The sequence below is a fragment of the Malaclemys terrapin genome, chromosome 10 (genome assembly GCF_027887155.1).
Source record: "Malaclemys terrapin pileata isolate rMalTer1 chromosome 10, rMalTer1.hap1, whole genome shotgun sequence".
Taxonomy (NCBI): Eukaryota; Metazoa; Chordata; order Testudines; family Emydidae; genus Malaclemys; species Malaclemys terrapin.
The window spans coordinates 79,997,250-80,011,546 of NC_071514.1; the positions used below are offsets into that span (position 1 = coordinate 79,997,250).

General features: G+C 51.9%; 1 protein-coding gene across 2 annotated transcripts; it reads right to left on the reverse strand.

Annotated features, from left to right (window-relative positions):
* Nucleotides 1-955: 955 nt before the first annotated feature.
* TNFRSF13B (TNF receptor superfamily member 13B) lies at nucleotides 956-10,263 on the reverse strand. Of its 2 annotated transcripts, XM_054042798.1 has the most exons (5): nucleotides 10,192-10,263; nucleotides 7,625-7,765; nucleotides 6,199-6,315; nucleotides 5,304-5,522; nucleotides 956-1,395 (listed from the first exon to the last, which is right to left on the reverse strand). In XM_054042798.1, the coding sequence occupies exons 2-5, from the start codon at nucleotides 7,761-7,763 to the stop codon at nucleotides 1,121-1,123; spliced, it is 750 nt and encodes a 249-aa protein (XP_053898773.1). In that variant the 5' UTR covers nucleotides 7,764-7,765; nucleotides 10,192-10,263; the 3' UTR covers nucleotides 956-1,120. The 2 variants fall into 2 exon arrangements, with proteins under 2 accessions (XP_053898773.1, XP_053898774.1); XM_054042799.1 differs by lacking the exon at nucleotides 7,625-7,765 and having other exon boundaries at nucleotides 10,192-10,250.
* Nucleotides 10,264-14,297: the final 4,034 nt, after the last annotated feature.

Sequence of the window (14,297 nt, forward strand, 5' to 3'; positions counted from 1 at the left end):
AAACAATTTTTAAATAGCTCTTTAAAATCCCTGTTCATTTTAATCATTAAGAAAAGCATTTTGGGAGAAGGGGGGTTTCCTGGCTGAAATCCAGAAGGATGATTGAAAGAACTGGGCATGTTTAGAGAAGAGAAGGCGGGGAGGGGGCATGGTAACATCTTCAAATATGTAAAAGGTTGTTTATAAAGAGGACAGTGATCGATTATTCTCCACGTCCACTGAGGGCAGGACAAGAAGCAATCGGCTTAGTTTGCACTCAGGAAGATTTAGGTTCAATATTAGGAAAAGCTTTCTAACTCGAAGGCTAGTTAAGCTCTGGAATAGGTTACCAAGGGAGGTTGTGGGATCCCTGCCATTGGAGGCTTTTAAGAACAGTTTAGACAAATTCCTGCCAGGAATGGTGTATATCTACTTGGTTCCTGCTTCAATGGGGAGATGGAGCAGAGAGGGCCTCTTGAGGTCCCTTCCAGTCCTACATTTCTGTGAGTCTATGGGTGAAGTGTCAAGATTCACAATGTCTCTGGGGTTTATGAAATATGGGGATGACGAACTTGCTATTAGTGCTCTGGTGGACTAGGGCTAGCACTGACTAGCTGCAGTGAATTCAGTTTCTCTGCATCTGTCACCTGTATAAAATACATGTCACTCACTGTTGCTTGAGAATTGCTTTGTTTACAGGCAGAGTCCTCCAAAGAGGAGACTTGCACTCTGCAGTGCCGTGTCCCAGGTTGTGCATCAAACCCATTTACAAAGACAGGAACAGCGATGCAGGTGCCAGCATGAAAAGCCTGATTTAATTTTTGGTTCCACTGACGCTAGAGTCTTAGAAGAACCTGAAGAGGTCAGGTTTAGAGGATGTGTGTGATGCTACATTGGAAAGGATGCAAGAGACTTTATGGTGAGTGCATAACAATCATGAGAATTTTATTTCCATAGTAGAAGAAAATAGTGACTGTCCACAGTCTGTTTCCATGGTGTGAAGGTAGCTTCTATCGTGATTGGCAGGCAAGGTATTGTTGTGTGTTACTGAAGATGGAGAGCAAGGATCAAATGCAAGCAGCTTTATTCTGAGTGCAGGGAGTGTTACTTCTCTCCCTGATCACCACATTGCTCAAGGAGTTCATGTCATCGGTGTCTTCTCTTGTGATGGGGAGCATATGATTTTGAAATGGCCATCCTCAGGGGTGGGGATAGCCCCAGCACTTCCTGTGCAGGATATCCCAGCCTGCGAGGCAGTAGCCCTTGCTCCAGGATGATAGAAGGAGCTGTGACATGCTTTAGTCTCCTGCATGGCAGGCCCTTGTTCAGGGAAGCAGAAGCCACAGGTTTCCACAGGCTCTGGTAGTCTGCTCCCAATGGAGCCGCCTCCAACGCTCCCCGCTTCCACTAAGTGATCTGTAAAGACACAACCTGTATTAGAGCGAAGGCTTCCGCGGGGCAGGTGCCACATCTTTGTAGGAGGCTGGCTCGTGTCTTCCTCCCCTTCCACGTGTGATCCTGGATGGAGAGCCACCTCCTTCGTGACCACACAGCAGCCCTGTGACTACAGATACTGCTGACTGGGAGGGGCAGCATTAGGAAAAGGCCATGTACTATTGACTTCTTTAAATGAGATTTAACAGCTCGGAGCAAGGAGAACCAGTGCCATGTGATGCTCTGTCGAACACCAATGGATGGGAGAATGTACAGGGCAAGTCCTAGGACTAGATAGGACATCCATTTCCTGCCCTGCCTGAACCAAAGCCTGTTGCATGGTATGTGTCCTGTTGCCTTTGAACAAACGGAGGGCTGTGTAGCTGCCTAGGTCTAACCCCAGCACCGTGACTTTGTGTAGAGATGTAGAACTCAAGGAAAGCCAGATCTCTGCTGAGGGGGCTGAATCAAGTAATATAGGTGGGGGGCAATGGTGATGGGGGTTATTACAACACTGCTAGGAATAGAAATAACTTTGATACTTTTAAAAAAAAAAAATAGTTGTACTGCCCTTTGATTGGCCATTCCCGCTGCTGAGTGTGCAGCTTGAAAACTGCAGCATTGTGAGAAACCCGACTAGGTCCTGAAAGTGCCAGCGACTGGCCTCTAGGTCCATTGTCCAAATGGAGGGAAATGCAAGAAACCGCCCTACAGCTGAAAGAATTCTAAAAATGAGACGGGTAGAGCATTCCGTTTTGGTCACCTAGGGTGGTCTTAGTATTCTTAAAAAACAACAAGGAGTCTGGTGGCACCTTAAAGACTAACAGATATTAGTATTCTTAATATTTGTTATTCTGAAAATACAATAAATCATTTCCAACCTGAGGGAGGCCCTTTAAAATCAATCCCCGGTGCCACAGTGTCCTCAGACAAATGCTGATAGGAACAGTTTTAAGTTACGTTTCTGCACTGAAAAGTGTGACCCATTAGGTTGCATGTTTGATTTTCCATGTTGACGAGATGGAAGGGAGAGACCATCAATCTTAGGTTCTTATCTGGCCCCCATCACTGGTGCATCTGAGGACCTCATGGTCTTTTTAATTAATGTATCCTCACATCACCGCTTTGAGGCAGGGCAGAGCTGTTATCCCCATTGTACAGATGGGGAACTGAGGCACAGAGAACCAGGCCCAGATCATCTTAAGGCAGGGGTTTTCAAACTGTGGGTTGGGACCCCAAAGTGGATCAGAACCCCATTTTAATGGGGTTGCCAGGGCTGGCCTAGACTTGCTGGGGCCCGGGCCGAAGCCAAGCCCAAGCCCCACCTCCTGGGGCCAAAGCCCGAGGGCTTCAACTTTGGCCCCCTGACCTGGGGAAGTGGACTCAGGCTTTGCCCCACCCCTGAGCAGCGGGACTTGGGCTTTGGCCCCCTTGCCTGGGGCATTAGGGTTCAAGTGGGCTCAGGCTACGGTCCCCGCTCCTGAGGTCATGTAGTAATATGTCAGAAGGGGGGCGCGGTGCAGTGACGTTTGAGAACTCCTGCAATCAGTCGGAGTTAGGGCTCAGATATGAAGAGGTCAGCGCTCACCCTCGCAACACCTGGCTGATTTAAGAGCCTAGATCTCATTTTGAAAAGGAATTTAGGCACTGAGAGGTCTAAATCCCATTGGCTGTTGCTGAGCGCAACACCTAAATATCTTTAACAATCTGGGCCTAAGTGACTGGCCCAGGGTCACACAAGAAGTCTGTGGCACAGCAGGGAATGGAACTGGGTCTCCTGGGATCCTAAATTACCATCAATCTGGTCCCGGAGGAGAACTGTTTTCAATTGTCTTTTCCTTTCCCTGCCCTCGGGCGGCTCTCTCTAGTCTGTGTTTTCTCTCTCTCGTTCAGGGACCCGCCGGTCCTGTGCGTCTCCAGGCCATCAGGAACCAAAATGGCGCTATTTATACAGAGTATTTTTCAAAGCAAGGGCCCACCTGCCTGTAAACAGGCTGGCTCACTACTCAGCCAAAGCCACACGCAAGTCTTTAGGGCCTGGGCCTGGATCTGCCGGTGAAGCCCCTGATATTCAGCCTGTGGAGTGGCTGGCCCAGCCAGCCCTTAATGAGCAAGTGGGAAGCCACTGTTAAATGAGCCCCTGTGCAGCCAAATCACTGCCCTGACCAAACGAACACAGACCTGCAATCATTATCAAAGGACAGTCAGCCCTGTTTCTTGATTGGCTGGCTGATTAATTAGAGACACTTATTCTTTACTACCCCTCATTCCTGGGATTTCACCAGCTGCCTCTTAGTCCTAGCCAGCCTGAGGAGGGAGAGACCAGGACTGCTAGTCAGTGGCTACACAGCTCTGCTCCTTTGAACAGCAATGCACAGTCCAGCCTGGCAGTTGAGGTTCTAGTCCCACCTCTGCCATGGACTTAAGAGCTCTCTGGATTTTGTTTCTCCAGCTGTAAAATGAACCTCACATAAATGATGTTTAATGTTCCTGAAGTGCTTTGAGATCATCGGACGCCTGGTGCTTTAGAAGAGCAAAGCACTGTATTAGCTTGATTATTCCTAGACAGCAGGCTAAGGTTTAGGTGCCAATTCTTGCTTTCATGCCTGCTCTTGTACAATTTAAAATATAGCTACAAGCAGCGAGCGGCCGTGGAATGGGAGGATTGCATCGGGATTGTACGGCAGCTACAGGCCTGGGGAGCCTGAAACAGTGATGGCTTGGCTTGTACAGTTCAGCTGACAAGCATTTCTGTGGCAGCTGTCCCAGGTGCCACAAACCACCTTGTGCCCATTCTGAAGAGTCTTCTCTTTTACCTGTGGTTGCACTTTGGTAACTGAACGCTGGTGACTGGATCATGTTCTATGCTAATGGCCTCTTTAATAGGCATTAGCAGTTCAAAGAGCTCCAGATAGTAGCTTGCATTAAACACCCAAGATCTCAAAGCCTTTACCAAGGTGGGTACAGCAATAACGGAGGTACAGAGAGTCTGCATCTTGGCTAAGATCATGCACCAAGCCAATGTCAGAAGCAGAATTAGGCCTAGATCTGTTTACAGACGTGGCCCGCAGAGGGTAGTGTCTGAGCACCTCACAGCCATTAATAAATGCATCTGTATAACAACCAGTCTGAGGTGAGGAAGTTTACAGGTGGGGCTCTAGGGCCCTGAGATTGGGACTTGCCCAAATTCACACAGGAACTCTGTGGCAGAGTCGTGAATTGAGAGACAGGTGCTGGTCTCAGTCCATTACTTTAACCACACGACCATCTTCCCTGGTCTCTAGGCTCTTGGGTTCACGACTAATCCATTGGCCTGTTCTGCTAGGGAACATTCTTGAACGTAGTTCTGGGTTCAATTCTCTGGCCTCTGCTTGGCCTTCCCCTCTGTGAGCAAGAACTTTTCAGAGGCTCACGAAGAGATGCACTTAGGGGACGGTGAGGCTCCCAGGACTGACCCGTGCCCAGAAACATTCTCTGCTCCTGAGAAGCAGCGCACACCCTTCAGTGGCCTGCCTGGTTTGCAGCTGTGTGACGTACTGAGAGGCACAAGAACTCAGGCCTGTGCCCTAGGAAGGACAGTGCTCTGCCCTTGGTACCCTCCTCCTCCTTTCCTCTAGGGTACGTGACTAAGAGCTTAGTCACTTCTTTCCTCCCTTTGGGGCAGAGGGTAGCAGCCCGAGAGCACCAGTTCATCCTATAACCATTCCACTGGCCGGTAGCAGGTGTGGAACACTGTCCTCTTCCCAGCCAGAGAGACTGTGACGGCACATTCTTTGGTGTCTGAATCTATCTCCCAGCTCAGGTGTGTTAGTAGGTACTTCTAGCCATTCACAATCATCCCCTTTGACTCTGTCCCGTAACCTCTCTTTTCTCCAGCAGCTGGTACTTACCTTTTGAGGAGTCCTCCCTCTTGTGGCAGGTCCCAGGGGTGGGCTGGCAGGAGACCTCCGCTCCCCTCCTTTTGAAGTGGGTCCAGCCCACCAGCAAAGAGCAGATCATGGTGCAAAGGCAGAGCGCCAGCAGCAGGTAGACAACCAGCCATTGGTCCTGATCACTACCTAGCTTCTGCTCCAGAGCAACCATTCTGGATGAGGTAGTTACCAGTTTATCTGAAAGTCAAACATAGCCATATCCATGTTGTCCAGTGCAGGGCGGGAAGGGGTTCGTTGCCCTGGGGATACAGCAGTCAGATGAAGACTCTGAACCTGCCTTGGAAACATTCCCTTGGCTGCAGGGGTGTCCCCTCCCATGTGGCAAGTGGAGCAGCCCTTGTGCTGTTCAGCTTCGCTCCCTCTCTATGTAAGCACCTTGGCAAGGCTCTTCCTCCCCCCCACAGGGTGCAATTCTTGAGGATATGGAGAAGTTCCCCACCCCCACCCCAAGGCAGCACAGCGAGGTGAGAAGCACCACAGCATGATAGATCCAGCAAACAATAGTGCAAAACAAAGAAACCGTACAAAGGAGGAGAGGGAAACACAGTTCATGGCAGGAGAGGTGAGAGCCAAGGGCAGCTAGCATAGGCTAGGGGAAGAGCATGTCCTGGTATTTCCTTCCCCACCTTCCTAGAGAAGCTAATACAGTCTAATCAAAGGCTCCTGAGAGGACTTGGGGTCAGCTGACATCTGCCCAGAGCAAGGGACAGAAGTTGCACCTACACGTCCTCCTACTTTGGCCCTCAGGTTTGAATGTCCCCAAAGCAAAGCTTGCATGAGCACGGAGCCTGCATCCCACCCTCCCCGAGCGCGCGTGCCAGGGCGCTTTGCCGGGTGCATCCTGCAGGCTTACTCTCACAGAACTGGAGACACTGGCTTGGGTGCTGCCCACAGACGCCCGAGCAGCTGATGCATCTTCTCAAGAGCTCGTCGTAGTAGAAGCCGGGTCGCTTGCTGCATTCCATTGACACTGGAGAGTGGAGGGGAGAGAGAAACGCATCCTGCTCAATACGTCACGAGAGGAACCGCTGCTGTGGGAGAGTCTAGAGCTACGCGCTGGGGCCTGCTTACAGGGGCTGGGGTAGCCTTGGTATCAGAGCAGGACCAGTGCTGCCAGTTTTGTCAGGAGTGTTTTTTCCTAAAGCCCCAGCATGGGAAGACAGGAACATCTAATAAAGTAAAGGCCTAGGCCTCGTGGGGCAGAGAACAGCCTGAAACTCTGAGCCCAGGATGACCTCAGAGATTAAAAACCTGAAGATACAAGAAAAATCTTCCAAAGGTTTTGTTTTTAGAGTCCTAGAGTTTAAGGCCAGAAGGGTCTACCACATCATGCTGTATATCACTGGCCAAAGCCCCCCCAGCATCTACGCTCTAAACCCCAAACCAGAATTAGACCTAAGTAGTGCAGTCCTCAGCAGCATAAACTCTTCTGTGCCACAGGCAGAGAATGGGAGGGGCTGAGGAGAGCCCCCCGGTCTGAGACGTCACTGTTTAGTTAATAACCAGGTGCTATCACCTGGTGCAGGATGGGAAATCTGCCCTGGGGGTGGGCCATCCAGACGCAGGTGATGGTGAGCTCACGGCCCCCTGCCCCCTCACTGGAACCTGTGGGCTGCTGATTATCATTCTAGTTTTAAGATGCAGATCTCACAGAGCGAGCCTCTTCCCTTCACAGAGGAAGGGGGAGCAGATGTGGGGGTCTGCAATGAACTGGCCCTGAGAAGGGGGATCAGCTGGAGCTGTGGGAGAAGGAGCAGAGCTCCTACAAACTGGTTCCTGGGGCATGCTGGGACTGGCCACAAGGAAGAGTGGCTGGGCCAGCCATGCAGGGAGCGGGGGTGGCTGTCGCATTTCCCCAACCATTCTGCCTTCAGATACTTGTCTGACAAAACTACTCAGTTGAAGCCAATGCAGAGCTTTGACTGAGATTTTTCCAAGTGCCAGTTAGAAGCTGGACTTCACTGGTGCCCCCATTGCTAGCTGCTCCTTCAGAACTGCCCTGCTTTCTACCAGTGTATTGGCCCCCAGCCTCCCTGTTTCCCTCAGCGGGAAGGCACTGGCGCCCAGGGGTGGGGGCTGAGTTCCTGTGTGTTATCCAAGAGCCTCTACACCCAGCCCCTTGCAGTGTCATGCTGGTAAAGTCCTTCAGCCAAGACACCTCCCTGTTGCAGTCCAGTGGGATAATACAAACATCTGAAGACAAATGCACCCACGTGCCAAACATGGTGCAGCGCCCAGTATCCGCGCGTGGCTGGCCGGCCAGCTCCCTAGGCACTCACCGCAGAAGGTAGTGCATCTCTCCACACTGGGTGAATTACATGCAAGTCTGCAGGAGATGCATTGGCACAGGAGATTGTCCCAGTACTGCTGCTCTGTGCAATTGGTCATGGCCTTCCACCTTGGGCACATCAAAAGCATGTCTGCAAAACAGAAGGGAAAGGGGGGGAGATCTGAAGACACCCCAAACGTGGCAGCCTTGAGTGATGGAGAGGAGCTACCTGGTTAAGTAGCACAGAGCGTGTTTGAGCAGTGGACATATTCTCCTGCATGGGCCTTAGGGATGAACATGTGCCCGTCCCTTGCGTGCCCTAAGCCGCCAGCTGGGCGTTTGTCAAAGACTGGACAAAAGGAGTGTTCTTGGGGAGTTGTTCCAGAATCTCACATCAACTGAGAGCCTGGAGCTGCAACCACCCATCCCCAACCTTTGCTTATTCTTGCAAGGACAGTCCAGGCTGTGACACTGGGGAGAACGTCCTGATTCCCATGGCAAACCCTTCCTATTCCCATCCTCCTCGGGATTTAGATGAGAAGGGCCCAGAATCACACAAGTAGTTAGGCACCTACTTTCCATTGATTTCAGTGGCATGGTGCCATGCCTCCCTTGCTCCAGTGTGTGGGGGGGGGGCTTTTCGTGTGTGTGTGTGTGTGCGTGTGTGTGTGTGTGTGAGAATGGCTTTTTGTCAGATATGATTGAACAAGTGCAGAAAGGGCTAAGCTGCCAGAAGAAAAGGTCAGGCAGGATGAAGATGTGAAATTTACAAATAGGAAGGGCTTGGCAGACAACCGTGTTCAAGTGAGACACAACCAGACATGCACTTTTGTATCACTGGGCCCCCATCAAGCTGCTCTAATGCAGGAGGCCTTGGTCTGTGCTGCAAATGCAGCTGCTTCCAGGGGACCCAACCAAGGGCTGTGGATCTGACCAACGAACTCCCAGCAGCGCTGCCAAACAGACCTGGGTTTTGATCACATCCAGGGTCAGCTAGCTGAGAAGTGGGGTCCTGGACCCAGCTGCATTTGCAGTATCGAGGAGGCCTAGATCAACACGTCTGCTTACCTGTAAAGGTAACAGACCCAAGGCTGAGGGCAACGAGCTCGCTGGCGTGCCCTGTGACTTCCAGGAGCTTCCCCTTCTAAGGTGCTTGAGGCCTGATTCTCCGCACCATGTGCCTTGGGGTGCCCATTACATCAGAGACAAGTGGATGTAAAATGCTCCCATTCTGACAGGGTGGAGTATGACCCCTGCTTTGCACAACTATAAATAACTGCACAAGGTGAAAGGCAGCGGAGAATCTGACCGGATCGTCGTCAATGGCAAATACAGTTGTTCACATTCATACTGGAAATTTCTGCTTAAATAGAGAATGGCCAAGGAGCTGCTCTCCAGAGCGGGCTTGGGCTCAGGGGGCCTCTGATCTCATCAGCTCTTCTGGCAAGAAGCTGCCACCAAAGAGTAGACGCTGGGGGTTTGAGGAGAATTCTGCCATCCTGAATGGGACGAGGGCTGGACGGTGCCACATGGGCCTGAGATTGCCCATGTGCTTGTGAGATCATGGCGGGGTCCAAACCGGAACCTAGGCCCCAGCCGGAACACGAAGCCAAAACCGCATGGGTGATTCCGGATGCCTCAAGCTGATCCCAAGCCCCCTGGATCTTTGGAAAGGGTTTGGCTCTGAGGTTGTGGGTTTGGCCCAGAGTTGCTGTTCTACTGCCTGTCTTTGATCTTTTCTCACCCAGGTAAGTCCTCGGCAATAACAAAAGTACGGCTTCTGGTCTGACCTGCCTGGCAGCACAGCTGGGGTTTTCAGTGGTGCAGCCACCCAGCAGAGCTCAGCACCTCCTCCCTGGCCTGGGACTGTGGCTTCCAGCATTCACAACACCCAGAGTGCAAACAGCTGCTTGTAACACACAACTCTAGAAACCTGCTGAGTTCTTGTGGCCTGAGGGGGGCCTTTGACAGGATCTGCACCATGGTAACTACCACCCTGTCTCTGGGGCCCTAGTGCTCTGCCTTTCTCCAGGACGCCTGACTCCTCATCTCCTGCTCTATCAGCCAGTCGCCAAGGGTCCAAATCTTTCCACGCTCACTGGGTGCTAGGTACTCGATGGTTTGAAAGAGGCACTCGCAGCACATGGGCCTTAGCCCTGTGTTAACAACCCCGCGGCGCAGGCACTGAGCCCGATCCAACCTGGCCACGTGCAGCAGGGTGGCACCATCCTGCCCTCTCTTGAGGAAGAGATGTTAAAGGGCAGAGCTGTGGACGAGCAGGGGCTACTTTCCCCTCCCATCTCTTGTAGAGAAGCTCAACCTGAATGCATTCTCCCCCAGCCTCCCGAGGGAGCAGTAGGTGGGTTTTCAAAATGGCAGTGGCGTAGGCACGCAGTTAAATTAAAGGCTACCAAGCAAATGAGGCTGCCTTCCACTCCCTGCAGGAGATCGTACCAGCCACATACCTCCTCGGCCGCCCCATGGCAGCAAACTCTGCTGTCCTCTGCCCACTCCAATCCCAGCCCACTCCCCTCACCCGTCCTTGCTGCCTAATAAAAGAGTGGGCAGGATACTCACCCTCAGTCTCGTCTCAGGCCAAGTCTAGTCTCCCCCCGCTCCTGCCATCTCACTGTGAGCTCCGGCCCCTGAGTCTGCTCATTACTCATGAGGTTTATTATTAGAGTTAGATTTGATTAGAGGCTGGGCTGTGTGTTTCCTGGGGTTTCCCCCTGCATTCTTTCTACGCAAATTAACCTGACATGCGAATGATCGAGTTGACTCTGGTGGGGCATCCCTGGGCCAGATGTGCAGCGGCCACAGAACCCCGGCAGGTCTTGGCTTGGCGCCGTGGTGCGGTGGGTGTGAAAATGCCAGGAAGAGAGCGGATGCAGCAGCCACAACTTCATCAATGGAATTCTGCCTCAAGGCGCCTCCGGCACACGGGCGTGGTGGTACCCCAGAGTCGCTAATTCATGGAAAACTGCTCAGCTGATCTCCCCTCCTGTGGGAGGCACATCAACTACCCTAGCATCTCCGTGGGTGTCTGTCCATGCTCTGCTTCCCCCTGGGTCAGGAACCGAACATGCAAAGAAGAGAAAACAGCAGGGTTTTTTCCTTTAGGAGATTTCTTCCCCCACCTTACAAGAAAAAATGTCTCTGACTAAAATTACCGCAGAATAGTGCATCTTTAAAAGAGAGCAAAAGGGGGAAGGTCTTGCTAGGTGAAGCACACTGTGCAGCAGGTCTATGTAGTTGGTGCTGATCGGGTTGTATTCCAGTGCAGAAAATTGGTACGCTGAGGCCTTGAGTGCTGGGAATGTTTCTCTACACTCTCCTATGTTTGCTACCTCTGGTCCAGCTCCACCTGCGGGCATCAGCTTTTCCAGTGCTCCGTGCCCCCAGTTGCAGCCAGATTTTCAGCAGAGCTCAGCATCCACCAGGCCACTGACTTGGGAGCCTAAATGGGAGCTGAGCTCTTTTGACAATCCAGCCTATGAAGCAGGCTGGAAAGAGCGGCCCGAGGAAGCCATTTGCAATGCACAGGAAGTTTTACTGGTCCTACAGAATGCACGAATGATGCTACGTGCACCTGAGCACCAATTCCTGGCATGTTCTAACTCACACTTTCCCTAGGTGCAGACGCAAGGCACTCCCCTAACAAGCCCCGATTGTGGATGCTGAGTTCTGGGGAAAATCTGGTCCATAACGTAGACAAGGTGCCAGCCACCACCACCATGATAGGAGTTATGGAGTGTAAGGCCAGAAATAGAACATAGGCCACCGCCACCACCTGCCCACTAAACCCAGCAGCTGAAATCAGACCAAAGTATTTCAGCTTGCAGGGGACTAGATTATTATATGTCACCAGCAGAGAACAGGAGGGACCGAGTCCCCCACAATTTCAGGGAAATGATTGAGATATATCCAGCTAATCCCGGCAAGTGACCCACACACACACAAAAACCCCCAAGTTCAAGGCCAATATGAGCTGGGGGAAATTCCTGCCTGACTCCACGTAGGGCAAACCGTTAGACCCTGAGCGTGGTTGCAAGAACCAGCCAGCCAAGCAACTGAGACAGAGAGTCCTTGAGGGCACTTCAGAGCCCTGGCCCTCTCCCACCAAAGACCCAGCTCCAGCTGTGGCCAGCCCTGATGCTGCAGAGGAAGAAGGTCAAACAAAACCAAATAGGTTGGGAAGAATCCCTCCCTGGCCCTTAAGCACTGTACTGTGAAAACGGTGTAATCTAGTGTTGGTCAGGGAAGGGCTACGTAAAGTGGTATTTATGCCCTGTGTTACCCGCTCAATTTAGGGCACCCCGCCTACACCCTACTGAGGGCTCAAGGCGTGACCCAATCAATTTAGGCACCACCACCCTTTCCCTTCTGAGGGCTCAGGGGGTCAGGCACCTATCCTTACCCACAGGGCTCAGGAAGAAACCTGGTCAATTTAAGTACCTGCCCTTCCCCTTTGGCTTAGGGCTCTACGGGTCAGCGGAACCTTTTCCCAGTGAAAGAGCCTTACACATTAGCAACACACACAATACGCATACCAAGTAAATCTCTTCTGCTCACCGCTCCCAATATACAGGCAAATTTCACCCGAGGGCCAGTCAGGGATTCATTCATCGGGGGGCTGCCGGCGATGCCTCTGGACGTCACAGTCGTGCAGAAGGGTCCGAGTTCCAGCAGCTTGATGTTGTCCTGCAGGGCGGAAATGGTTCCCAGAGAGCATTGGGTTTTCATTTACATTCTATAGGGAAAAACGAGCTCCCTCCTTCAAATGTACTAACCCAATCACATTATCCCACACAGCTAAATAACAAACATTTCACCAGTTACGCGCTGGCCCCTCTGTGTCCTCCTTCCGGCCCACGTTTTTTACATTTTATCTTTCATGCCCAAATTGTAACTCAGTTGTGACCTTCTCTGCTCAAGCAGATGGTCAGCATTAAAATGCTGGTCAGAGTTTATCTTACCGTTTATTTAGTCTCTTTCTGTGTCCTCCTAATTTCCCAGTGCCTGGGTGTCTCTACAACCTTGGTGGTATAACTCTCTAGGGACGTTCCTGAGGTGGGGGTGCTTTCGCAGCAGCAGAACAATCTTTTTTTCAGTTTTCATGGTGAACTCTGAGTTTCACCCAAAGCTGGTTTAATATTGAGGGGGGGGGGGCAGGTTTTGATCAGGTCTCAGGCCTATACCTGCACCTTGTCTGTTGTGCTTCCACTGCTGTTACACTAGCTGCTTTGCCCTGGTGGTAGCAATTGTGGACAACTTTTGGCAGGAAAGAAAAAGCCCTTGTGTACACATATAAACACCCCCTAAGGCTCAGTATTAAGACCTCACCGGGTTACAGCCTCTATCCAGCGTGCTGTACATTCACCTGACGTGACTGACAGCATGCTCTTGTGTTGAACATGGGCTGAATTTGGGGGCTAAGCAGGACTCCAGTTCCATAGGCAGGCGAGGACCCTGCCAATGATCAGCCCAGGACATTGCGTTCCCTTCTGAATTCCTGACTGGACGGAAAGAAGGTGAGAAAAGGATGAGATCATGTACCATTAGATAGACACAAACATCCTTCTCCACAGTCCACCCGCTGAGCGCCGGGTGCTTTACAAACACTGAGCCACGCAGCACCTCTTGGAAGCAGGGAAGTTTAGTCCCATTTTACAGCTGGGGAAGCTGAGGTACATGGAATGCTTTTGTTTCTCTGCATCGGTAGAACCTGTAAACACTCTTTCCTCCCCAGGGAGTTTAGGTAAAAAGGAATAGAAGCCAGGAAAGGGTTAATGAAACGGCGAGGGGCTTAATTGGGACAGCCTAGGTACACCTGGGGAAGGGGTGTGTCTGTGAGGGCAGAAGGAAGCCCTCAGAGTAGTGTTGGGGGGAGGAAGCCTGGCACAGCACAGCATGGCCTGGCCAGAGGTGGAGGCCCCAGAGTCAGCAGGAAGCCTGAAGGAAGCTGAAAACCTGCAAAGCCTGAGTGAGGCCAGGAGGAAAACCTGCAGCTGAGCCCAAGAGAGCCAGCAAGGAGCCAAGAGGCTGTTGCTTGGGGGAGCCTGCAACAGGGCTTTGGTGGGATGTCAACCCGAGTGGGACGTGTTGGGATGAGTTTGTTGTCCTAGGGGAAGTCCTGAGGGCCTGAAGGTAGTGTGAATGCCAATGCTGATGCATCTATTTTGGACATGGGACTTTACTACCCGGGAAGTGGGGAGATCTATATGTGACCTGGCCGGAGAGCTGAATCACGAGAAGTCGACCGTCCGCAGGGCCAGTGCAGCTGTTGCCGGGGGGCGCCAGATGAGGAGAACCTGCTATGCCACGCCTGGCCCCAAGGAGGCACGCCAGCCGGTGAGTCACTTCTGAATCTGCCAGTGTTAGAGACTCCCAATGATACTGCCACACAGAAAGGGGCTGACTTGCCCAAGCCACACAGCCATCTCCCTTGGTGCCAAGCCTCGGGCTTTAACCAGGAGACAGCGCTTCTTGTCCCCTTCGTTGTCATCGACAGGTCTGCAGAGCCACACCAGCTGCAGGAAGACAAGCTGGGATCTGCTCTGCTTTGTTGTCTCAGCAAAATTAGCTGCCCGGCCCGGTTTCCAGGGTTGCCAATGGCTGGTGATGTACGAAGCACAAAGAACACAGCTTGATTTTTTTCAGAGCAAGTCCCACTGGCACTGCTG

What these genes read in the sequence shown, in the direction of transcription:
- TNFRSF13B (XM_054042798.1), bottom strand. Translation starts at nt 7,763, where the DNA reads ATGCTTTTGATGTGCCCAAGGTGGAAGGCCATGACCAATTGCACAGAG. An exon ending in GAGATGCACTACCTTCTGCG is followed by an intron (nt 6,316 to 7,624) that starts GTGAGTGCCTAG and finishes TCCACTCTCCAG; the next exon opens with TGTCAATGGAATGCAGCAAG. An exon ending in GAGGGAGGACTCCTCAAAAG is followed by an intron (nt 1,396 to 5,303) that starts GTAAGTACCAGC and finishes GTGTCTTTACAG; the next exon opens with ATCACTTAGTGGAAGCGGGG.